The sequence below is a fragment of the Dipodomys merriami genome, unplaced genomic scaffold, assembly GCF_024711535.1.
Source record: "Dipodomys merriami isolate MVZ:Mamm:240054 unplaced genomic scaffold, mDipMer1.0.p SCAF_24, whole genome shotgun sequence".
Lineage (NCBI taxonomy): Eukaryota > Metazoa > Chordata > Mammalia > Rodentia > Heteromyidae > Dipodomys > Dipodomys merriami.
In genome coordinates this window covers 17,635,778-17,660,045 of record NW_027203826.1, presented here as the reverse complement: position 1 = coordinate 17,660,045, position 24,268 = coordinate 17,635,778, and the positions used below count along the sequence as shown (strand labels likewise).

Below are 24,268 nucleotides of genomic sequence, written 5' to 3'. Positions count from 1 at the left end.
TTTTCATTCTGTATAGGCAGAGGCTAGTCATTTAAAATTTGTTTAAAAAAAATTAGAAGGCCAGGCATTGGCTCACACCTGTAATCCTAGCTACTTGATACTGACACCTCCAGATTGCCATAAGATGCAGCCTGGTAAAGAAAGAGCTGTGGCTCAGTGGTAGAATGCTAGCCTTGAGCGTAAAATATCAGGGACTCTAGGCCCTGAGTTCAGGTTCTACAACTGACCACAAAATTTCAGTAGTTTTACTTGCAATACATTGTGATTATGTGGATTGCTTAGGAATCACAACATTAGAAAATAGGGTGTGGCTGGGCGCCAGTAGCTCATGCCTGTAATCCTAGTTCCTCAGGAAGCTGAGATCTGAGGATTGAGAGCCTGGCAGGCAAGTCCATGACACTTCAATTAACCACAGAAAAGCAGTTGAGCTCATGGACAACACCCAGGCCCAGAGTTCAAAGCCCCACCATCAACAAAAAGATGTGCATTAAAAAAAATAGGGATCTTAGGTACACACAGTACTGTGGAGTTGAGTGTAAAGCAATTAAGGATATAGTTCAGTTTTAAATTCCTTTTGGCTATATTCAGATTTGGCTATGTAGGTGGTAGAATAAGGTTCTAACCTGCTATTACATGGTTAAAAGGGTTTGCTTATGTGATTTAGGTTAAAGTTACTGAGATGAGTGGCATTCTGGGTTATTGAGTGATTCCTTAAAATTGGGACTATGGAAGGGCTTGATTTACTGTTGATAACTAAATATGGAAGAAGGCCTTGAGGCAAAACAACTTCAAGTTGAAGTCAGGACAAGTCAAAAATCAACTTCGATCCCTTGGTTTCTGTCAAGTTGCAAGGAAGCATCCTTCCCTGGAGAGTTGAATATCATCCCAGGCTTCTAACCTACAGAATGATGTTGAAACCGGTTTTTATGACAGCAACAGAAAATGACTTAATTCAGTCTCAGGTTTGTAAGCCTAGGTACTCAGGAGGGTATAAATCCCAAGTGTCTGGTAATAAACCAGCAATAAACCATAAGAAAGCAGGGCACTGGTGGTTTGCACCTGTAATCCTAGCTATTCTGGTGGCTGAGATACAAGGATCATGGTTCAAACCCAGCCTGGACAAGAAAATCTATAAAAAGTCCCATGAGGCTCTTATCTCTAACAAAAGTACTCAGAAAAAGCTGGAAGTGGCTCAAAAGTAGAGCACTAGCCTTGAGCAAAGTATTTGTTCAGGGACAGGACAGGCAGAAAGGGGGGAAAAAGCCTTAATATGTGGCTCAAGAGCCGGGCACCAGTGGCTCATGCCTGTAATCCTAGCTACTCAGGAGGTTTGAGATCCAACCAAAAAAAAAAAAAAAATGGCTCAAGTGGTAGAGCACCAACCTGGACCAGAAAAGTTAAGGGAGAGATGTGGGCCCTAAGTTTGAATCCCAGTGCTGGTAAACAAAGCAAGGTCTTTTTGGTTGGTGGTGGGGCTTGAACTCGGCCTGGGTGCTGTCTCAGCTCTTCAACTCAAGGTGAGTGCTCTACCACTTGAGCCACAGTGCCAATTCAGGTTTTCTGGTGGTTAATTGGAGATGAGTCTCATGGACTTTTCTGCCTAGGCTGGCTTTGAACCAGTCCTCAGATCTCAGCCTCTTGAGTAGCTAGGATTACAGGCGTGAGCCACCAGCGCCTAGATCATGAAGCAGGTTGTGGTAGGACAAGCTTTTGAAGTCCCAAATAGGCCAGAGATCAAAGGCTATATCCAAGCCCAAAGAAAAGTCACAGGAGGGATTGGAATTGGGAGGCCCTGAGTTCAGATTCTAGCACTGCAAAAAAAAGGGTGATTATACCACATAGGTATGCAAGAAAACTGGTTTGCTCAGATAAAGGAGTGATGTTCTCAAAGTGGTTATTTTAAAAATGAGTGAAAACATTTAAATGTTTTAATGTTTTTATTAAGCTTTACATTTAAAACTACCATTTCTGTGGGGTATGAAAATTGTTTGCTTAAAGTCCTGAAGTACACACATTTGTCCAGATGCTTTAACTGGTGACTATTCTGATATCTCCCTTCAAATTTGCTTCTATCTTATTATTATTCATCTCCAGATTCAGGTTCTGCATTACTTTAGAGAGCATTTTGTCATCTTTTTTGTCTCCAGAAGCTGCCCCTTTGTTCAGAGCATCTTCTGCCACAATAAAAAATTGTTCAGTTGGTTGAAGAATGCTGACTCCATAGCCATTGTTACTGTAAATGTGATTATTAGTCATCTTCAATTTGGGCGCTGGAAGGACCTGTTGAGTTATTTGAGGAAATATTTTAGTTTTAATACAAAAAATTAGCAGCTAGGCTGAATATATAAAGTTGACACATTTTTGTGCTAAACAGTTTTTTCTTTTGTGCTGGTCTTGGGGCTTGAACTCTGCTGTCCCTTAAGGTTTTGCTCAAGTCTAGTGCTGTACCACTTGAGCTATCACCTTTTTGCTGATGGAGATTAACCAGCAAATTGGAGTCTTTCGGAAATTTTCTGCCCAGGCTAGCTTCAAACCATGATTCTCAGATCTCAGCCTCCCGAGTAGCTAGGTTTTCAAGTGTGAGCAACCGACACCTAGTAGTACTAGCTAATATTCGCTGGACATGCTTAATGTAAAAATACTAAATGAAATTTTGTCAGTTTTTTATCATAAACTTACATAAAATGTTTCAAATTGGGAGGGTCTCAATTTGAAGCCATCTTAAGACCCCACCTCCTGTGCACACACACACAGCAGCACCAACAAAATATGTAGTCTCGATGGGATATAATCAGTGAAGGTAACCCCTAATACATGATAAAGCAGGAAAAATAATGTCACATAATGTAATTCTGGAAAAGATGGAATTGGACATGGCAGTACATATAGCACAGCATCATTGGCTAGCATGGCCATGTGTTATCACAATTAGTTTTTACAGTGTGTTCTTTGTGTGTGTGTATGTGTGTGTATGTGTTTCTGGTCCTGTTGTTTGAGCTCAGGCCTTGGACACTGCCCCTGAGCCTCTGCTCAAGGCTAGTGCTCTACCAGTTGAGCTAGATTGCCACTTCTTTTTTGGAGTAGTTGATTGGAGATAAGAGATTCAAGGACTTTCATGTCCAGGCTGGCTTCTAGCCATGATCCTCACATCTCAGTCTCCTGAATAGCTAGGATTACAGGTTATGGGCCACCAGTGCCCAGCAGACGGTAACTAATTTGACTATAAATAGTCACTATTAAAGTTGTATTGAAAAGGTTTCAGATAAAGGTAATAGCAACAACAGGATAATTTCTGGGAACAGCAACAACATAATCTAGTGTGGCTTGAATATAATGCATTTGTAGAAAGAATGGAGGGATGGCTGGAGAAAGCATAGATCTTAACAGATTTTTTTTTTTTTTTTTTTTTTTGGTGGCTGGTGGTGGGGCCTGAACTCTGGGCGCTGTCCCTCAGCTCTTCAGCTCAAGGCTAGTGCTCTATCACTTGAACCACAGCATCACTTCCAGCTTTTTCTGCTTATGTGGTGCTGAGGGATTGAACCCTGGGCCTCATGCATGCAAGGCAAGCACTCTACCACCGAGCCACCTTCCCAGCCCCCTTAACAGATTTTATAACCCTGACAAAATTATGTGATTATTATATATGAATGTTTGAAGTCACATTCTAAGTTCTGAAGTAAGGCTCAAGATTCTGCTGGGTTTTGTTGAGAAAGGGTCTCTAATGGAACTCGGGCTAACCTGTTTGGCACAAGTAATGTTGCAGATTTTTAAGGGAGTTTGAAATATTTGCACATAGAACTCTCGCTAACCAAGCTTGGCCTACAACTCTTCCCTGGATTACAGGCTGGCACTATCATACCCAGTAGGAACAGTTTTTGTTATTTTTCACTAAGGATCTTACCCAGGGTATTGCCATCATGGATATACATACCTAACCCTTTTTGTTTCTGGGACAGGATCTTACTATGTATCCCAGACAAGCCTTAAATAAGATCTTACCTTGGCCTCCTGAGTCACAGAATTACAGGCATGTGCCACCATGCCCAGCAAGCCACCAGATGTGGGTGTTACTGGTCTTTGGCTCATTTTGAGCTCAGTGTCACTTAAGAACCTGATAGAACAAATTCTGTCTTCAATCTTACTGAATTGTTAACTGAAGGAAGTAACTCTTCAGGAGACATTGTGAAGTGTATTAACATTTAGGTACCTCTAACAAATTTAAGAAAACTTCAGAGCAGAAACAAATTTTTTGTTTGTTTCAGTTGTGGGACTTGAACTTAGGGCCTGGGTGCCATCCCTGAGTGCTTTTGCTCAAGTCTAGTATTCTACCACTTTGAGCCACAAAGCCATTTCTGGTTTTTGAGTGGTTAATTGGAGATAAGACTTGTCTCAGGTACTTTCCTGCCCAGGCTGGCTTTGAATTGTGATCCTCATGTCCAAGCCACTTGAGTAGTTAGAATTACAGGTGTGAGCCATCAGCACCCTGCCAGAAGGGTTTTTCAGATAAATTTCAAAATTACACAGGGCTTCAATTACCTGTTTACCTTATTGTTGACCAGTTCTGGCTTAGTGTTAGAAGTCAAGCTGGAGCAGATACAGAGGTCTACTAACTAATACAGGTTGAATATCTCTAATTCTGTGTGGAGTCTTTTTTTTTTTTTTGGGGGGGGGTCCGGTGGTGGGTCCTGAACTCTGGGCCTGGGCGCTGTCCCTCAGCTCTTCAGCTCAAGGCTAGCGCATGCAAGGCAAGCGCTATACCACTGAGCCACACTCCCAGCCCTAGAATATCTCTAATTCTGAAAACCAGAAATCTGAAATGTTCCAAAATGGAAACTTTGGATGCTGAGATAAGTGGAAAATTCAACTTCATGAAGCTTTGTATCACTCACAATTAGAATATTGTATAGGAATATCTACATGAAGCATGAATGAGTAACATTTAAATTCAGTCCATTCCCCCAGACATGTATGCAAATATTGAAAACTCCCAAAATCTGAAAGTATTCGTCTCAAGCATTTCAGATAAGGAATATTGGATGAACTGCCCTTAAGTAGTTTAAGATGTGTTTGAAAAGACAATGGGCATTTCTAAAACAAATAATTACAATGTAGAAATGGAAGGGAAACTCAATGTTGAACTCATTACAGAAGCCTAGAGAGGAACCTGGAGAAACAGAATTTATAACAGCAGGAAGGAAAGAGAAGACATTGAGCAATTATTCCTCAGAATCTTTTTACCAACAGTTTAAATTTAAAATTACTAAACAGCTAAAATGACTTCCCATCAGCCATTATTTACACATACATGTAACTTTTCCAAATCAACTATCATTTTAACTAGGTGGTAAGAATGAAGCTAATGTTTTATAAGCATTGCTTAGATATTTTTATTTATTTATTTATTTATTTATTTTAGTCCGGTCGTGGAGCCTGAACTCTGGGCCTGGGCGCTGTCCCTCAGCTCTTCAGCTCAAGGCTAGCACTCTACCACTTGAGCCACAGCACCACTTCTGGCTTTTTTTTCCTGCTTATGTGGTGCTGAGGAATCAAACCCAGGGCCTCATGCATGCAAGGCAAGCACTCTACCACTGAGCCACCTTCCCAGCCCTGCTTAGATATTTTAGGATTCTACTTTAATCACTAAGACAGTACCTTCATATTAACTCCACCTAAAGTGCTTTTTGAACTGTCACTGGTTCTGAGATTATTACAGTGGTGAATTTCATTCCTTTCCAAAATGGCTACACTCCCGGGATATAGCTCAACACCAGCACCCTATAAAGGAAAAGCAAATAAAAGAAATTACAAGGCATGTACACAATTCCTGCTTCAACTTACTTTTTTACTGGAATATTTTGTAGTGGTTGGGACCCAGCCCCCAAGGACTTATGAATGCTAGGCAAGTTGCTTTACGTGCACTACCCCAAAACTAAAATTCTCTTATTAATAAGCTAATCTACTAAGCTACATAGTTCATGCAATAACCGAGTTTTTTTTTTTTTAATGCACTGAATAGTCATTGAAGTACTGTTGCAGTCACATCCAAGCCCAAGACTGCTGTCTCATTTTTGTGTAATTGGGTTTTTGTCTCCTGCTATTAAGGAAATAAGTTTAACAAGGCTCACACCGGCTGACAAATGTCAATTTAGCTTTGACATTGCATTTGCAGTTACACAGGGCAGACCTTGGGTCTGCAACAAGCTTACAGAAATTACTGTTACATGAATCAAGAACTAAAAATTAAGATGGGCACTGGTGGCTCACGCCTGTAATCCTAGCTACTCAGGAGGCTGAGATTTGAGGATCTTGGTTCAAAGCCAGTCCGGGCAGGAAAGTCCATGAGACTCTTATCTCCACTAGAAAACTGTAAGTGGTGCTGTGGCTCAAGTGGTAGAGTGCTCGCCTTGAGCTGAAGAGCGCAGGGACAGCACCCAGGCCCAGAGTTCAAGCCCCACGACCGACCAAAAAAAAGAAAAAAAAAAAAGAACTAAAAATTTTACTGGTGCTGGTGACTCACGCCTGTAATCCTAGCTACTCAGGAGGCTGAGATCTGAGGATCGTGGTTGGAAGCCAGTCCAGGCAGGAAAAGTGTGAGACTCTTATCTCCAATAAATTATTCAGAAAAAGCCATTAAGTGGTGCTGTGGCTCAAGTGGTAAGAGTCTAGCCTTGAGCAAAGGAAGCTCAGGAGTCAGCACCCAGGCCCAGAGTTCAAGCCCTAGGACTGGTTACAACAAAAACAAATACAAATTTAAGAAAGCTTTGTGAATACAGATGTATATTGGTACAAATGGGTATGTGTGTGTGTGGAATCAACATGGAGAGATGTTAAAATATTAAAAACTATTAGAGAACTACCTTTGAGGTAAGCTGATGTCAAACTTTTTTACCCATTTGAGTTCTAGGAGCCTAGGAGTCTTTGTGTTGTTTGGAGGGTTGTGGTGTGTGTGTGTGCGTGTGTGTGTGCAGCAGTTAAACTCAGAATTGGAGCACTGTCTTAGCTTTTGTGCTCAAGGATAACACTATCACGTGAGCCAAAGCTTCGTTCCTGGCTTTTTGGGTCATGGACTTTCTTGCCTAGGCTGGCTTTGAACTGAGATCTTCAGATTTCAGCCACCTGAATAGCTAGAATTACAGGTATGAGCTACCAGCACCCAGTAAATCTGTTGTTTTAATAGTTTATAAATATATATACATGAATAGATTTATGCATTATATACATATATTTATACATTATATACATGTTCACATTTCCCAATGTTAAATGGCATTTGGTTGATTTTTCTCATTTTCTGGGTTAAAGTATAGTTCCTTTGAAAAATAAATTGCTATGTTTGAATGCAAAGATTCCTCACAGTCATTACCTATAGTCATATGAAACCATACTTTGATAGAATGAAATACCTGGGCACCAGTTATTTCACTGTCTGTAATTGTCAAAGCAGCCCCCGTAAGAACACACACTCCTGTTCCTTCACATTTTAATATACAGTTTTCTAGAGTCATGTGACCTGACTCCACCACCACAATACCATCAACCGTCCCTTGTTGTATCAAAGAGAGGTGCATTAGTTTCACATTGTCAGCTTTGGAGACCACGAAACTGTCATGAGAAGGGTCAGAAGTAATCATAATTTCTTCTCTCTTTCCAACTCCTGGTGTATAGGGACAAAAACAAATCAATATTTTTCTTTCAAATATTTTCACCAAAAGTTACATATATGCATATATAAATGATTCAGTTGTGAACTATAATACAATCTTTTGTCCATATATTGATGCCATAGTGGAAAAATATGTTTATGATCATACTCTAAATGTACTAGTAGCATTTATTCAACAAACTCATTCCACTAAGTATTTCCCTAAATCTTACAATCAGTTGAGTACAGATATCTGAGCTACAAAATATATGCCAAAGTTTTTTTTTTGGTGCCAGTACTGGGGCTTGAACATCAGGGCCTGGGTATCATCTCCTATCTTTTATTATTATTATTATTATTATTATTATTATTTTGTCGGTCGTAGGGCTTGAACTCTGGGCTTGGGCGCTGTCTGTGCACTCTTCAGCTCAAAGCGAAGCACTCTACCACTTGAGCCAAGGCACCACTTCTGGTTTTCTAGTGATTTATTGGAGATAAGAATCTCATGGAGTTTCCTGCCCAGGCTGGCTTTAAGCCATGATCCTCAGATCTCAGCCTCCTGAGTAGCTAGGATTACAAGTGTGAACCATCGGGACCCAGCTTCTCCGATCTTTTATGCTCAAGGGTGGAGCGTGACTACTTGAACCACCACACCACTTCCCACCTTTTCTGAGCATTTTATTGGAGATGAGAGTCTCACAGACTTTAGTGCCTGGGCTGGCTTTGAACTGTGATTCTCAGATCTCAGCCTCCTGAGTAGGATTACAAGCATGAGCCACCAGCACCTGACTTTTGTTTTGTTTTAAGTGATAGAATCTAAGTGTACTTTTGGCCAGACAATAGGAATACTCGTCACATTAAAATGACAGAGTAGTTTTGGTAAAAATAAACATGAAGGGCTAAGAATGTGGCTTAGCGGTAGAGTGCTTACCTAGCATGCATGAAGCCCTGTGTTCAATTTCCTCAGTACCACATAAACAGAAAAGGCCAGAAGTGGTATTGTGGCTCAAGTGGTAGAGTGCTAGCCTTGAACAAAAGCAGCTCAGGGACAGTGCCCAGTCCCTGAGCTCAAGCCTCAGGACTAGCATCAAAAAGGAAAAAAAAAAAAAAAAGAAAAGAAAAACAAAAATGAAGCTGGGTACCAGTGGCTGTAATCCTGTAATCCCACTGAAGAGGCTGAGATCTGAGGGATCGGGGTTCAAAGCCAGTTTGAGCAGGAAAGTCTGTAAAACTCTTATCGCAAATTAACCACAGAAAACCAGAAGTGGTACTGTGGCTCAACATGGGAAATTGCTAGCCTTGAGTGAAAATGCTTAGGGATAGCACCCAAGCCATGAGTTCAAGCCCATGACTGACACCCACACTCCCCCCCAAAAAAGCTGAGATTAAGGACTGTAGTTTAAAGCTAGCCTGTGTAGGAAAATCTGTTGACTGATCTCCAATGAGCCACCAAAAGCCAGAAGTAAATAGAACTGTGACTTAAGTGGTAGAGTGCCAGCCTTCAGCATAAAAACTCAAGTGCACAGGACCCACACAAAAAGAAAACATGGCCAGGCCCTGGTGGCTCACACCTGTAATCCTAGCTACTCAGGAGGCTTGAGGTCTGAAGGTTGTGGTTCAAAGGCAGCCCAGAAGAACATCCTTGAGACTGTTATCTCCAATTAGCCAGAAAACTAGCCTTGAGCAAAACAAGAGCTAAGCAACAGCACTTAGGTCCAGAGTTGAAATAAAGCATGATGAACTTGGGGGCTGGGTAATAGGCCTGTTTTCCCAGCTACTGGGGAAGCAGGAGTGGGGTAGGATCCTGAACACAAACCACAGTATCACCCATCTCAAAGGAGGAGGAGGAAAAAAATATGTACAGGATACAAGGGGACTTTTCTGAGATATAAACTGATTTTTGTTTGTTTTGAGGGGCTTTTTTTGGGGGGGGGTCCGGTCATGGGGCCTGAACTCTGGGCCTGGGCGCTGTCCCTCAGCTCTTCAGCTCAAGGCTAGTACTCTACCACTTGAGCCACAGCACCACTTCCGGCTTTTTTCTTTTTGCTTATGTGGTGCTGATGAATTGAACCCAGGGCCTCAGGCATGCAAGGCAAGTGCTCTACCACTGAGCTACCTTCCCAGCCCTTGGGGCTCTTTTAGTTTTGTTTTATATTACTAGGGTTTGAACCCAGGGTTTTGTTCATTGATAGGCAGGTGCTTAACCAATCAAACCACACCTCTGCCAGTCCTGGGGCTTAGCATTATCCCTGAGTTTATTTTGCTTAAGGCTAATACTCTACCACTTGAGCCCCAGCTTTTCTGTTTATGTGGTACTGAGGAATCAAACCCACAGCTTCATGCGTGCTAGGCAAGCACTCTACCACTAAGCCACATTCCAAGCCCCATCAGATCTAACTTCTATTAATTTCATTACATGTGCTTATGATGTACACACACACACACACACACACACACACACACAAAACCCTGTGGAGGACAGCCTGCTAACCCTTAATAATGATATCATCAGTCAATAAAGCAAGATTTGCAGCTTGATATTCTCCTGGGAAAATAACTACTGTATCTCCACTATAGCAACTATCCAAAGCCAAATCCAGGTCATCATGCTGCTGGAGAAGAGTGTCTGCAGACAAGTCCTTTACCTGCAAAGAAGGAAAAAAGTGCACTTTCAACAGCAAGCTCAACGGAAACCTGTCACATATATCTATTATAATGGGAGCCAGGTACCTGTGGCTCCTACTTGTAATCTTAGCTACCTGACCTGAGACTTGGAGGGCTGGCATGTGGAGCTACCCCAGGAAGAAAAGCCAGGCTAGAGGCATGGTTCAAGTGTTGTTCTTGCCATAAGCAAGAAAGCAGAGCAAGAGCAAGAAGCCCTGAATTCAAGTACCAAAAGAAAAGACAAATGGTGTAAGCTATACATCAGAAGACATTGTGAACATCACAACCTACTTCCTCAGCCTCACTGTGCATATCCCCTGCTATAATAACACTAAGGAAATTAACATTCACTGATATTATGAGCCAGTCTAGGACATAGAGGTGGTGTTAAAGCCAAGCTTTACATACAGGATACCGCAGTTAATTGGTTTTTGTTTTGTGTTGTTTTTGCCAGTCCTGAGGCTTGTACTCAGGCAGGACCTAGGCTCTGTCTCTGAGCCTCTCTGTACTCAAGGATAGAGCTCTTACCACTTGAGCCACGTTGCCAACTTCCGGCTTTTTCTGTATATGTGGTACTGAGGAATTGAACCCCCCAGGGCTTTATGCATGCTAGGCAAACTCTACCAATAAGCCACACTCCCATCCTCTTTTTTTTGTTTTTTGTTGGTTGGTTGTGGGGCTTGAACTCAGCCTGGATACTGTCCCTGAGCAGTTTTATTTATTATTAGTATATATTTTTACTTGTAAAGATACTGTACAGAGGGGTTACAGTTACATGAGTAGGTAATGAATACATTTCCTATGAGCATTGTTACCTCCTCCTTTGTTTTTCCCCTACCGTCCATTCCCACCCCACCTCCCCAACTCTTCCCTCCTCCACCCAAAGTTGTAAAGTTCGTTTTCAACATAGTGTCTTGTACATCTCATTGTTACAATGGGTCAACTTATATCCTTATTTCAACATTTTGTTATTTCCCTTCCCCTCCCCAAATTAGAAAAATGTATATACAAGATGCAGGGCACTGGAATCAAATACAGTGAAAATGGGTTGTCCCATGGGGGAAGAACATACAAAAGAAACCAATAAAATCACATAGTACATTAAAAATACATTAGAAACAACAGCAATAAAGGTAAAACCACTTGTGTCCCTATCTTGGGGTTCGTTTCGCTTAGCATCATCTTATATGGTCATATGTACAAAGCTTTTGACCTTTTCTGCTTGTCCCAGACATATACTAGTTATTGCAGATAAGGGAAACCATGGGACCTATTTTTCTTTGGGCCTACCTTACTTCACTTAATATAACTTTTCCCAAGTCTTTCCATTTCCTAACAAATGGAGAAATGTCATTCTTTCTGATGGAGGCATAAAATTTTATTACACATATATATACATATATATATCACATTTTCTTGATCCATTCATCTACTTAGGGGCATCTGAGCCACCGGTGCCTAATTTGTTTTGTTTGAGACGGGATCTTGTTGGGTTCAAACTCATGATCCTCCTTGCCTCAGCTTCCCAAATGCTAGGACTGCAGGTATGCACATGCCTGGTTTACCTTGTTTTCTTTTCCTTTTCCGTGTGTGTGTGTGTGTGTGTGTGTGTGTGTGTGTGTGTGTGTGTGTGTGTGTGTGTGTCTCCTAGGGCTTGAACTCATCCTTGAACAAAAAAGCTAAGGAACAGTATTCAGGCCCTGAATTCAAGCCACACAACCAGTGGAAAAAGAAGCTGGTGGAGTTTTATTTTGGGGTGATAAAAATGGTTACTACAGGTATGTAGCACGGTAAATGTACTAAATGACATTGATGCTCACTTTAAAATGGTGATGCGTTATGCAAATTTTGGAGCACGCCAGGAAGAAATGTGACAATGTTGATCTGTGATTAGAATATAAATAGCAAAGTGGTAATAATAACAGTTAACACTCACTTACAAGTTAAGGCATTTTTGTTATAAGATTCATATAAATTGTTTCCACTTAAGCCTAGATTTCACTACTCTATTTTTAAAGATTAGAAAATCAGAGAAACCATGTAAGTTATTTAAATTTCATACAAATAGTAAGATGCAAACTGGAATCAAAACTAGGTTTTAGCCAGAACCAGTGGCTTATACCTGTAAACCTAGCTACATGGGAGGCTGAGATCAGGACTGGAGTTCTAGGCCATAAAGTGTGGCCAGGAAGGGGCTGGGAAGGTGGCTCAGTGGTAGAGTGCATGCCTTGCATGCATGAAGCCCTGGGTTTGATTCCTCAGCACCACATAAGCAAAAAGAAAAAAGCCGAAGTGGTGCTGTGGCTCAAGTGGTAGAGCACTAGCCTTGAGCTGAACAGCTGAGGGACAGCGCCCAGGCCTAGATTTTAGGCCCCACGACTGGACCCCCCCCCCCAAAAAAAAAAAAAAAAACACTTGGCTAGGAAAGTCTGTGATACCATCTTGAAGCTGATCATCGTGGCATAGGCCTGTCATCCCAATAACTGGAAGTGTAAAATAGGTGAATGGGCTGGGAAGGCTGGTCAGTGGTAGAGTGCTTGCCTCGCATGCATGAGGCCCTGGGTACGATTCCTCAGCACCACATAAGCAGAAAAAGCTAGAAGTGGCGCCGTAACTCAAGTGGTAGAGCGCTAGCCTTGAGTTAAAGAGCTGAGCGACAGCGCCTAAGCCCAGAGTTCAGGCCCCATGACCGGCAAAAAAATAAATAAATAAATAAAAACTCTATATATTTATATAGGTGGATTGTGATCCAGGCAAATGCCTGGGCAGGAAGCAAAATCTTTTCTCAAGAACAGCCAGTTCAACAAAGGACTGGAAGTATGGCTTAACAGTAGAGTGCCTTCCTAGCATGTGTAGGGCCTGGGTTCAAGCTCAGTACTGAAGAAAAAATTAAAATAAAAAAATCAGATTTTTATGATTTAGAAATCTATGTTTGAGCCAAGTATAGTTATACACATCTGCTATGTGAAGTATTTAAGAGGCTGAGGCTGGAGGATCAAGAAGCCTGGCCAACATAGTGAGAGTCTCACATTATTACATGTTATTATAGTATCTATCATTCTGTGATTTATCAATAATTTCCTGTTCACTTGACCATTATCTCCATTGCCTGTGAAATCTGTCAGACAGATGAAGAATCAAGACTGTAAGTCTGGTTCAGTCATTTTTATCTCTTCCTCAGTATGGCAACAAGACAGTACCTGACAAGGCTAGGACTCAGGAAATAGTGCTCTGTATCTAGTTATGCATTACCTATATGGCAATCACTGGGCTGGAGACAGTGGAAGAAACAAGGTATTACTGAGTAAGACAAGAAGTCTACCTGAGGTCTCAACTCATCTGAGTTGCAAATAAGTGTCTTGTTTGCTGCTGGTGATTCATGTCTGTAATCCTAGCTACTCAGGAGGCTGAGACTGAGAATCAAGGTTCAAAGCCAGCCTGAGCAAAAAGTCCATGAGACGCTTTATTTGTAATTAACTACCAAAAAGCTAGAAATGGAGCTGTGGATAAAGTGGTAGAGCATTAACTAGTCTTGAGCACAAAAGTTGAGGGTAAGTGTCCAAGCCCTGAATTCAAGCCCCAGGACCAGCATACACACACACACACACACACACACACACACACACACACACACACACACACACACACACACACACACACACACACACACACACACACACACACACACACACACACACACACACACACACACACACACACACAGAGATACACAGAATAAAAGTGCCTTTCATACCATTTCAGTAGTCATCACTTTTGCTACAATATGTGTGATAGTCTTTCCAAAGTCCCTTTTCCCTTTCCTTCGTCTCAAAATCCTTGGAAAGAAAGGTCCATGAACTCTAGGAGAAAGTATTTCTTAATGATTAAATTAGAATAGAAAATATCCAACCTTCTTTACTCACTAAATAAAAGCTTGGTGCTAAGCATCTTTGAACAGTAGACATTGTGAACTGCTCTCTTTGGAAGCAGCTACTTGAGAGCAATATAAGGATTAAAGCCTTTTAGGTAACTGTGTGCTTAAGCTCTTAAATTCTAAAACCTTTACACGTTAATGGATTATACCTGGAAATCATCTTGTAACTCAATGCAACTTTAGCTGGCTCAACCTTGCAGTAGTGAAAAAGCATTTCCTGATTGTGTGTTTGCAATCCACTAAGTCACATACTTCCTCAATGCAGAGATGGGTTACATCTTACAATATGGGGCATAAATAAGAGCATTCCTCATTTTAATACTATGTTTATTAGCAAGAAATTTCAACTGATACAGTCTCTGTACAATAGCTGGCTATGCTATGCTTTTCCTAGCAGAATTGTTCTTGTTTCTCAAATGTTTTTATATTATCTGCTTCTGGGTGTTCCTAGCTACTTCCTCTTTTCTTTCTACTTTTATTTACGTATATCTCTTATTTAAATATCTCAAAAAGAAAGTCAGAACTAGGTGTCTGTGGCTCATGCCTGTAATCCTAGCTACTCAGGAAGCTGGGATCTGAGGATCGTGGTTCAAAGCCAGCCAGGGCAGGAAAGTCCATGATACTCTTATCTCCAATAAACTACCCCAAAACTGGAAATGACACTGTGGCCCAAGTGGTAGAGCACTAGCCTTGAGCTAAAGAGCTGAGGGACAGCATCCAGGCCCAGAGTTCAAGCCCCACAACTGACCAAAAAAAAGAAAAAAAGATTATGTCAAAGCTTGGATTTATGAGTTGTCAAAAACAATCCAGTTTGGCTAGGAAAGTGGCTCAGTGGTAGAATGGTTGCCTTGCATGCATGAGGCCCTCAGTTCAATTCCTTAGCACCACATAAGCAGAAATAGCCAGAAGTGGCACTATGGCTCAAGTGATAGAGCACTAGTCTTGAGCTGGAGCTGAGGGACAGTGCCCAGGCCCTGAGTTCAGGCCCCGTGACTGACAAAAAAAAACAACAACAAAAAAACTCAAAACAAAACAAAAAAACCCCAGCAAGTATGGCTCGTATGAAAATAATTTTTCAAGTTGTACCTTGTCCTTAATGCATTAATGAGACCTCTGATTTTATAATCAAACCGATATCATGAAAAAAAAGACTGCATTCGTGTCTCTAGTTCCAATAAGGCAAACCATTACCGCAGGCGTAAATCTTCCCACATTTTCAGCAATCCGCAGAGCATCACTATCTCGTAGTACTTCTTCCAGCACTCAACAGCCTCCGCCGCAGATGGGTCTTCCTTAATATTGCTTTGATACTCGATGAGTTCAACTCGCTTGTTTTTGTATTTCTCCAACGTTTTTTTAAAGCGCTGTGCAATAGGCCCAGGGATGGTGCCATCCTGTATATCACACCACCTGAAAAGCATCAGGACAGTTACGCTGTTTCTCGCACATAATGTACGTAATCGTTTCTAAACTGTACTTACAAGTTAATTCTTTCTTCAATAAGAGCAGTGTAATTCTCACAACTTTCTTCATCATCCCAGTCTCTCCAAAGAAAATCATAAAAAAACCTACAAGAAATTGAAAAGATAGTCTGACAGTCGTCAAACACAGCCTCTACAATATTTATAAGATTCTCTGATTCGAAAACTCCATATGCTGTCCTATCCAGACAGCCCAGGCTGCCTTCACACTGAGGATCTTCCTGCTTCACATGCTTCAGTGTTGAGATTACTGGTGTGCATTGAAACAGTGGGCTTGAAGTTGTGTGGGTGAGTGTGTGTGTGTGTGTGTGTGTGTGTGTGTGTGTGTGTGTGTGTGTTTATGTGCCAGTGCTGGGGCTTAAATTCAAGACTTGGCCACTGTCCCTAAAATTGCTTGTTTGTTTATTATTTTATGTATACCAGACCTGGAACTTAAACTCAGGGCCTGGTGCTGTCTCTGAGCTCCAGGCTAGTGCTCTAACCACTTGAGCCATAGCTCCACTTCCAGCTTTCTTTTATTCCCGCGTGCTTATTTGGAGATAAAATTCTCGTGGGCCTTCCTGTTTGGGCTGGCTTTGAACCATTGATCTCAGCCTCTTGAGTAGCTAAGATTACAGGCATATGCCACCAGGGGTGGCCTGGCTCTTGAATTTTGTTTTTTTTTGGGGGTCCGGTCGTGGGGCCTGAACTCTGGGCCTGGGCACTGTCCCTCAGCTCTTCAGCTCAAGGCTAGCACTCTACCACCTGAGCCACAGCGCCACTTCCGGCTTTTTTCTTTTTGCTTATGTGGTGCTGAGGAATCGAACCCAGGGCCTCAGGCATGCAAGGCAAGCGCTCTACCACTGAGCCACCTTCCCAGCCCCTTGGCTCTTGAATTTTAATTCTCAAAAAAAGCAAATTTTGAGCTGGGTACTGGTGGCTCCCACCTATAATCCTAGCTACTTTGGAGGCCTCAAGGTTCAAAGCTAGCCTGGACAGGAAATTCTGGGAGACTTAACTCCATCAGCAAAAAGCTAGAATTGGAGTTATGATTCAAGTGATAGAGATTCAGCCTTGAGCAAAAAAGCTAAACATTCAGACCTTGAGTTCAAGTCTCAGTACTGGCACAAAAAATATAATAAATAAAATTAAAATGGAGAAACTTATGGCTGGATGTGTGGCTCAACTAGTAGAGTATATGTCTAAAAAACATGAGGTCTTATGTTAATAAACTTCTTAAAAATCACAAATTTAATCCACCTGTAACAAATTGATATTTATAAAACGCTCATATAAACAAAGACTGCACACTAAATTAACAGTTGAGTCTGGCAATTTTAACCTTTGGAAGAAAGCTTGCTTACCTTACAACTTCCAAGGCAAGAGCAATGTCCCCTATGTCTGCATCCTGTCCTTCCACTGGGTACACCTCCAAGAGAGGTACACTATGCTCCAATTCCTCCAAAATCTCATCAACCAGGTCCCTTGGAATGTTTGCAATGTTGGAAGAGAAGGGCTCCGCCACAGACACAGTAACTTTGAAACAAGAGGATGAGTTCTGGAGTGGTTTGCAAGTAACCTAAGACAAATATTAAAACACATTAAACCACAAAGATTTTCTCTTCTATGAACCATTTATAAAGTTCCTTCTTTTAAATATTTGGTTGGGCCTGGTGCTGGTGGCTCACACCTGTTATCCTAGCTACTCAGAAGGCTGAGATCTGAGAATCGTGGTTCAAAGCCAGCCCAGTCAGTAAAGTCCATGAAACTTTTTTTTTGGGGGGGGGGGGGAATCTGGTTGTGGGGCCTGAACTCTGGGCCTGGGCACTGTCCCTCAGCTCTTCAGCTCAAGTCTAGCGCTCTACCACTTGAGCCACAGCGCCACTTCCGGCTTTTTTCTTTTTGCTTATGTGGTGCTGAGGAATCGAACCCAGGGCCTCAGGCATGCAAGGCAAGTGCTCTACCACTAAGCCACCTTCCCAGCCCAGTCCATGAAACTTTTATCACCAATTAATCTCCAAAAAAGCTGGAAGTGGAGTTGTGGCTCAAAATATTAGAGCATTAGCTTTGAGGGACAGTGTCCAGGCTCTGAGTTCAAGCCCCATGACAAACCAAAAAACAAAAACCTCAAAAACAAAACATTTCCTTTTTTTTTTTTTTTTTCGGTCATGGGGCTTGAATCTGGGCCTGAGAGCTGTCCCTCAGCTCTTCAGCTCAAAGCAAGTGCTCTACCACTTGAGCCACAGCGCCACTTCTCTCAAAAACAAAACAAAACAAAACAAAAACCCCACAAACTGGGGCTGGGAAGGTGGCTCAGTGGTAGAGTGCTTGCCTCACATGCATAAGGCTCTGGATTTGATTCCTCAGCACCACATTAAGCAGAAAAAGCCAGAAGTGGTACTGTGGCTCAAGTGGTAAAGTGCTACCCTTGAGCTGAAGAGCTGAGGGACAGCGCCCAGGCCCAGAGTTCAGGCTCCACGACCGAACTAAAAACAAAACAAAACAAAAAAACAACCCACAAACTGAAATGTATATGATTGGGAACATGTTTTTGTTGTTGTTTTCTGTTTTTGGTTTTATTTTTGTCAGCTGTGGAGCTTGTACTCAGGGCTAGCATTCTACTACTTTGAGCTACATACCTCCACTTCCAATTTTCTGGGGGATAATTGGAGATAAAGAGTCTCCAAGCAGGACCTTCCTGCTTGGACTGGCTTCAACACTCAGTCCTCAGCTCTCAGCCTCCTGGGTAGCTAGGACTGCAGGTGTGAGCCACCAGCGCCAGGCACGTTTCCGTTCTTGGTGAAGTTTTTTGTTTTCGTGGTGCTGGGAATCAAGCCCAGGGCCTTGCATGTGTTGGATAGGTGCTCTATCACTGAGCCAAATAATCAGTTGCCCTCCTTATTTTCATTTTTATATCCCTTTGTTTCTTCCAAATGTCTTTCTTTTAAATATTGGTTTGAACCAATAGAAATTTTTGCTTGAAGATCTGATGACCAAGTATATGTGCTCCCGGTTAGCGAAATGAGCGCCCTTTCCCATAGCTTAGTCCACTCCTTCCCTTCTCCACAGCTTAGCAGGCTCCCTTCCTAGGCAACACTAGGCCCATGTAGTAAAGGCAGTAAATAATCAGCCTCCAGCCCCCTTTCCCTTGGGATGGCACTCCTCTGGGGCAGCTACCACCATAGAAGGCAACAAGAGCCCCTTAGAGTGACCTTCAGGTCTGGGCAGCTGTAGGACCCTTATCTACTATTTGGATAGCAGCCATAAATCCTAGTCTGCCATGATGAAGCCCCAGCCCACACATCCACACCACGGTCTCTGCTTCCTAGCACCTTCTAGCTCCTCCTAAGCCTCCTGGGTTATATAGGTCACCTCAGACAATAGCTGATGCTTCTTCTCACTTCTCCCTTGTGAGAAGGAGTCTTGCCGGCCCCTTTCCCAGCAAGAAACCTTTCTTTGTTCTCTGTACCTTGATGTCTGTGTGGTTCTCTGGCAAAGTCTAATTAATCTTATTTAAGCTTTCACTCCCATTTAAGAGTGGGGCACTACAAAGGTCTGGGGTGGGGAGGAGGCAGAAGTAGGTTCACTGTAGGCTTTGATTGTCTGCCAAGCTGTGTTTTTCGTAACTCTATCACTTGTATCTTTAAATCTTTTCTTTTGATTTTTTCTAACAAAAATCTTCCATGCCTGGAGGGGCAGGCCTTAGTGATCTGGCAGATTTGAGGCGAAAGGTAGATTTAGGGCAGATCATAATGTCCAGTGTCAGGAAGCTTGCACCAAATTCCCTTCTTCCCAGGCTTAGCCAGGCTGATCAGTTTGGTATATTAAAATGATTTATAACTTTTGCCATTTTGGGAGAAGTTTCAGCCACCAATTTTCAAAGTTTTTCAGCTCTCTCTCACCCCTCTGGCACTTCACTTACTTATTTACATTTATTTATTTATTCATTCATTCATTCATTTAGTGTACTGGGTCTTGAACTCAGGGCCTGGGTGATATTTGTTAGATTTTTCACTCAAGGCTGGCACTCTATCACTTGAGCCACAGCTCTATCTCTGGCCTTTTGGTATTTAATTAGCTATTAGAGTCTCCTGGACTTTCCTGTGTAGGCTGGTTTTGAACTGGAATCCTCAGATCTCAGCCTCCTGAGTAGCTGGAATGAACCCCTCTTCTAGTAGTTTGAAGACAATATTAGGGGCTTTTTTTTTTTTTTTTTTGTCGGTCGTGGGGCTTGAACTCTGGGCCTGGGCGCTGTCCCTCAGCTCTTCAGCTCAAGGCGAGCGCTCTACCACTGGAGCTACAGCGCCACTTCCGGTTTTCTCGTGGTTTATTGGAGATAGGAGTCTCACGGTCTCTCCTGCCCGGGCTGGCTTTGAACCGCGATCCTCAGATCTCAGCCTCCTGAGTAGCTAGGATTACAGGCGTGAGCCACCAGCACCCAGCAATATTAGGGGCTTTTGTTCTAGCTCATTATGTCCTTGAGACGCTGCTCATGTGTGTGTGTGTGTGTGTGTGTGTGTGTGTGTGTTTATGTGTTTTAGTTTAATAGACTTTCATGCCTTTAGTGCACAACAGCTACATGTAATTAATACATAGTTTCTTTTTTCTTTTTCTAAAAATCTACTCAATTGTTTACTGTTGTCTTAAAAAAAAAATAGAACATAAGAAAACAAGTAGAAATGGGTTCCGGGTACTTCTGGTTCTCCCTAAAATGGTCTTTTTTTGAGAGAGAGAGGAATTAGATTTGAATGCCTTATGGGACTTCTATAAGTCAGTTTTGGAAATCAGAAGGTCCCTTTAAAATCCTTGATAGCTGCCATTAAATAGAACGAAACAGTTTGTTTAGAACAAAAAGGTTTGTTTTTCTCTCTGGAAGTCAGATTTGGTCATTTCTTCTTTTTCTGTCTTCAAGGCCAAATTCTGCCAAGAGTTTTCTGGTAGATTTCCTCATCTGAATCAACTCTCTCACAATTGAGATAAATGAAGGCAAAAAGGAAATGATAGCCCAAGTTTTTGCCAAAGCAAAACTTATCATTTCATTCAGAGAACAAAGATCAAGTGAAACTTAATCACCTCAACCAGGATACCAACAAAAGGAATGGAGGCCTCCTCGTATTTCACGAAGAACAGCTCAGGGTTGGTCTTCCACACGCCCAGCCATTTGTCCCTCAGCTTTAGCTTTTCTGACAGGTATTTACTCATGGCTTCATCAGCATCTTCTGCCTAACAACAATAGAGATGTAGAAATACATTAAATTATGTTCATAACTTAAATATTGCCAATTTGATTTTTAGAATAGAACCAACAGCACCTTTAACAGATTTTTAACTATAATAGAAAATATCATCCACATTAAAAATGAATTTAAAAATTTCATTTACCCTGTGTGTTGGTGGCTCATGCCTACAATCCTAGCTACTCAAGAGGCAGAAATGAGGATTCTAGTCCAAAGCCAACTAACACCTAAAAACCAGAAGTAGAGCTGTGGCTCAAAGGGGTAGAGTACTAGCCTTCAGTAAAAATTCTCAGGGAAATAGTCCATGCACTGAGTTCAAGCCCATGACTGACCAAAAAAAAAAATCCATTTACTTAACAGATTAATTCAAAGATATCTGTCTCATTAAGTATTTATTAATCCACTGAGCAGATGAAAAAAATTGACACATGCTAAACATACAGCAATAGTCAGATGGATGTGGTGATGAATAACTATAATCCCAGTACTCAGAATACTGAGGAAGGAGAAGTCAGTCTGAGGCTAACTTGTGTTATATAGTGAGACTATCTCTCAAAAAAAACAAACAAAAAATCCCTCAAAACAGCAATTGCATTTAAAAACAATTACTTTTGGGCTGGGAAGGTGGCTCAGTGGTAGAGTGCTTGCCTTGCATGCATGAGGCCCTGGGTTTGATTCCTGAGCACCACATAAGTAAAAAAAGGCAGAAGCAGTGCTGTGGTTCAAGTGATAGAGCGCTAGCCTTGAGCTGAAGAGCTGAGGGACAGCGCCCAGGCCCAGAGTTCAGGCCTCACAACCGACCAAAAAAAAAAAAAAAAGATGAAATATCCTATTAAATATATTCAGTACATAAAATTTTAAAATAATATCCTTTTATAAAACAAGTTAGTGTATTGAGCATTCAATAATATTTGCTCATTGCTTTTTTTTTTCGGTGCCAGTGCTGGGCCTTGAACTCAGGGCCTAGGCACTGTCCCTGAGCTTCTTTTGCTCAAGGCTAACACTCCACTACATTGTAACATATATGAGAACACCACAGAGAATCTCAACTAAAGCAGAGGACCAACAGGGAGATGGGGAGGTGACCCGTGGGAGCCGTGTGTTGGTGGGCTGGTTAAATGCTGCTGAAATAGGCTTGTGGGTTTTGCCTGACCTAGCCCCTGAGGAGGCTGAGATCCCAGTGGGTACCTAGGTTATAATCCAGCCCAGGTAGACAACTTCCTGCGATTCTTGTTTATTTTTGTTTTTATTTTGTTGTTGTTGTTGTTTTTTGGTCGGTGGTGGGGCCTGAACTCTGGGCCTGGACGCTGTCCCTTACCTCTTCAGCTCAAGGCTAGTGCTCTACCACTCGAGCCATAGCGCCACTTCTGGCTTTTTCTGCTTATGTGGTGCTCAGGAATTGAACCCAGGGCCTCATGCATGCAAGGCAAGCACTCTACCACTGAGCCACCTTCCCAGCCCTCCTGAGATTCTTATCTCCAAATAACCCACAAAAAGCTGGAAGTACAGGTTGGCTCAAGTGGTAGAGTGCTAGCCTTAGGGTGAAAGGCTAAGCTAGGCATGAGGCCCTCAGTCCAAACTCCAAAACTTGCTGGAGAGGCTATTTTGGGGGGGCAGGAGGGAGGCAGGAAGTGTGACAGAGGGCATGAAATGGATGAATCGCAGCATAAACTCCTGTAAAGCTTATTTTAAATAATTTTTAAAAGTTTTTTTTTTGAAGTATTTGTTGCAGCTGGGAAGGTGGCTTCATGGTAGAGTGTGTGTGCAGCATGCATGAAGCCCTGGGTTCAATTTCTCACTACACATACACAGAAAAGGCTGGCAGTGGTGCTGTGGCTCCAGTGGTAGGGTGTTCGCCTTGAGCACAGACAGCCTCGGGGACAGAGCCCAGGCTCTGAGTTCAAGCCCCAGGCCCAGCAAAAGAAAAAAAAACTTGCTGGGCATTGGTGGCGATGACCTGTAATTTTAGCTAGTCAGTATGCTGTGATTTTAGGATTAAGGTTCAAAGTCAGCTGGGGCAGAAAAGTCTGTGAGAGTCTTATCTCCAGTTAACCACCCAAAAAGCTGGAAGTGGAGGTGTTGTTCAAGTGGTTGAGCGCCAGCCTTGAGTGGGAAAAAAAAAGGGCCTTAAATTCAAGGTTCGGGACTGGTGCAAGGATGCGCACACGCATGCACGCACACACACATGCACGCACAAACACGCACACACATGCACACGCACACATGCATGCAGACACACGCACACACATGCCCGCACACACATGCACACAGACACACGCACACACACATGCACACACAAGATTTTTCCAAAGTAGCTTTTCTCTGTGACCTTCACCCCTCCACAATCCCCAAGAAGACCCCAATTCTCTAACCCCACTCCGACTCTTCCACCCAGTCCCCCTGCCTCCTTCCCCCCTCCGGGCCTCCTTTCCCCAGCCTCCTTCCCCACTCCCGGGCCTCCTCCCCAGCCCCCTTCCCACCTCCCCGACCTCGTTCTCAGGGCCTCCTCCCCTCGGGGCCTCCTCCTCCCCACCTCCTCGGCCTCCTCCCCGAGGCCTCCTTCCCCCAGCCTCCTTCCCTGGCTCTCCTCGCACCTTGGAGCCCCGCAGCACCTGGTCGCAGTACAGCGCCACCTTTTCGTCCCGCCACATGCCCCGCATGGGGGACGCGCAGACGGGGGGCAGCGGCTGCGCCTCGTCCTCGTCCTCCTCGGGCGCCAAGAGCAAGGGCTCGCCCTCCTCCCCGTCGCCCTCGTCCTCCTCCTCCGCGGCCTCCCCGCGGGCCTCGGCCTGCGCGGCGGGCGGGAGCTGCAGCCGGCGCCGGGCCGCCTCCCGGCCCGCCCTGCCCTTCACCGGCCGCGGCGAGGCCACCACCGAGCGCACCGGGGACGCCGCCGCCGCCACCGCCCCGGCCCCGGGGGCCGCGGCGCCCGCCTTCTCGCCTCGCCTGCCGGGGCTGATGTTCCGCAGCGCGTCCTCCGGCCTGGGGGCCCTGCACCCCGACGCCATCTCTGCGGCACCCCGCCGGCCAGCTGCAGCCGTTGGCCGCGTTTCCCGCCCCGGGCCGCGCCGGCCGTGCGCGCGGGGCGCCCCCACCCGCTGCCCCCCGCGAGCGCGGCCTCGAGGGTCCCGCCGGGCCTGAGGCTCCGAGCCGATGGCACGGGGGGGGGGGGGGAGAGGCGGGGCCGGGATGAGGGGGGCACAGCGGCGGTGCCACCGACCCCCCCCCCCCGCTGGCGGTGCCCGGGGACCCTCCCTCACCCCACCCACGGCCCCCCGCACCTCCCGCCACTGAATTCCCTCCCAAAGGGTATTTTCTGGGGTCCGCATGG

General features: G+C 43.7%; 1 protein-coding gene across 3 annotated transcripts; it reads right to left on the bottom strand.

Moving 5' to 3' along the window:
* Positions 1-1,924: 1,924 nt before the first annotated feature.
* Shcbp1l (SHC binding and spindle associated 1 like) lies at positions 1,925-23,991 on the bottom strand. 3 transcript variants are annotated; one of them, XM_070034300.1, is made up of 10 exons: positions 23,532-23,991; positions 20,774-20,923; positions 17,065-17,279; positions 15,722-15,808; positions 15,432-15,650; positions 14,061-14,166; positions 10,134-10,287; positions 7,404-7,654; positions 5,653-5,775; positions 1,925-2,280 (listed from the first exon to the last, which is right to left on the bottom strand). In XM_070034300.1, the coding sequence occupies exons 1-10, from the start codon at positions 23,943-23,945 to the stop codon at positions 2,029-2,031; spliced, it is 1,971 nt and encodes a 656-aa protein (XP_069890401.1). In that variant the 5' UTR covers positions 23,946-23,991; the 3' UTR covers positions 1,925-2,028. The 3 variants fall into 3 exon arrangements, with proteins under 3 accessions (XP_069890401.1, XP_069890402.1, XP_069890403.1); XM_070034301.1 differs by having other exon boundaries at positions 1,927-2,280; positions 23,820-23,988; XM_070034302.1 differs by having other exon boundaries at positions 1,927-2,280; positions 23,550-23,695.
* Positions 23,992-24,268: the final 277 nt, after the last annotated feature.

Bases quoted from the DNA above. Each gene is read 5' to 3' on its own strand.
- Shcbp1l (XM_070034300.1), bottom strand. From the start codon at position 23,945: ATGGCGTCGGGGTGCAGGGCCCCCAGGCCGGAGGACGCGCTGCGGAAC. The intron at 17,280-20,773 runs GTGATTAAGTTT...TATTTGTCTTAG, and splicing joins TTGTTGGTATCCTGGTTGAG to GTTACTTGCAAACCACTCCA. The intron at 2,281-5,652 runs GTACTGTCTTAG...ATAACTCAACAG, and splicing joins TAGGTGGAGTTAATATGAAG to GTCCTTCCAGCGCCCAAATT.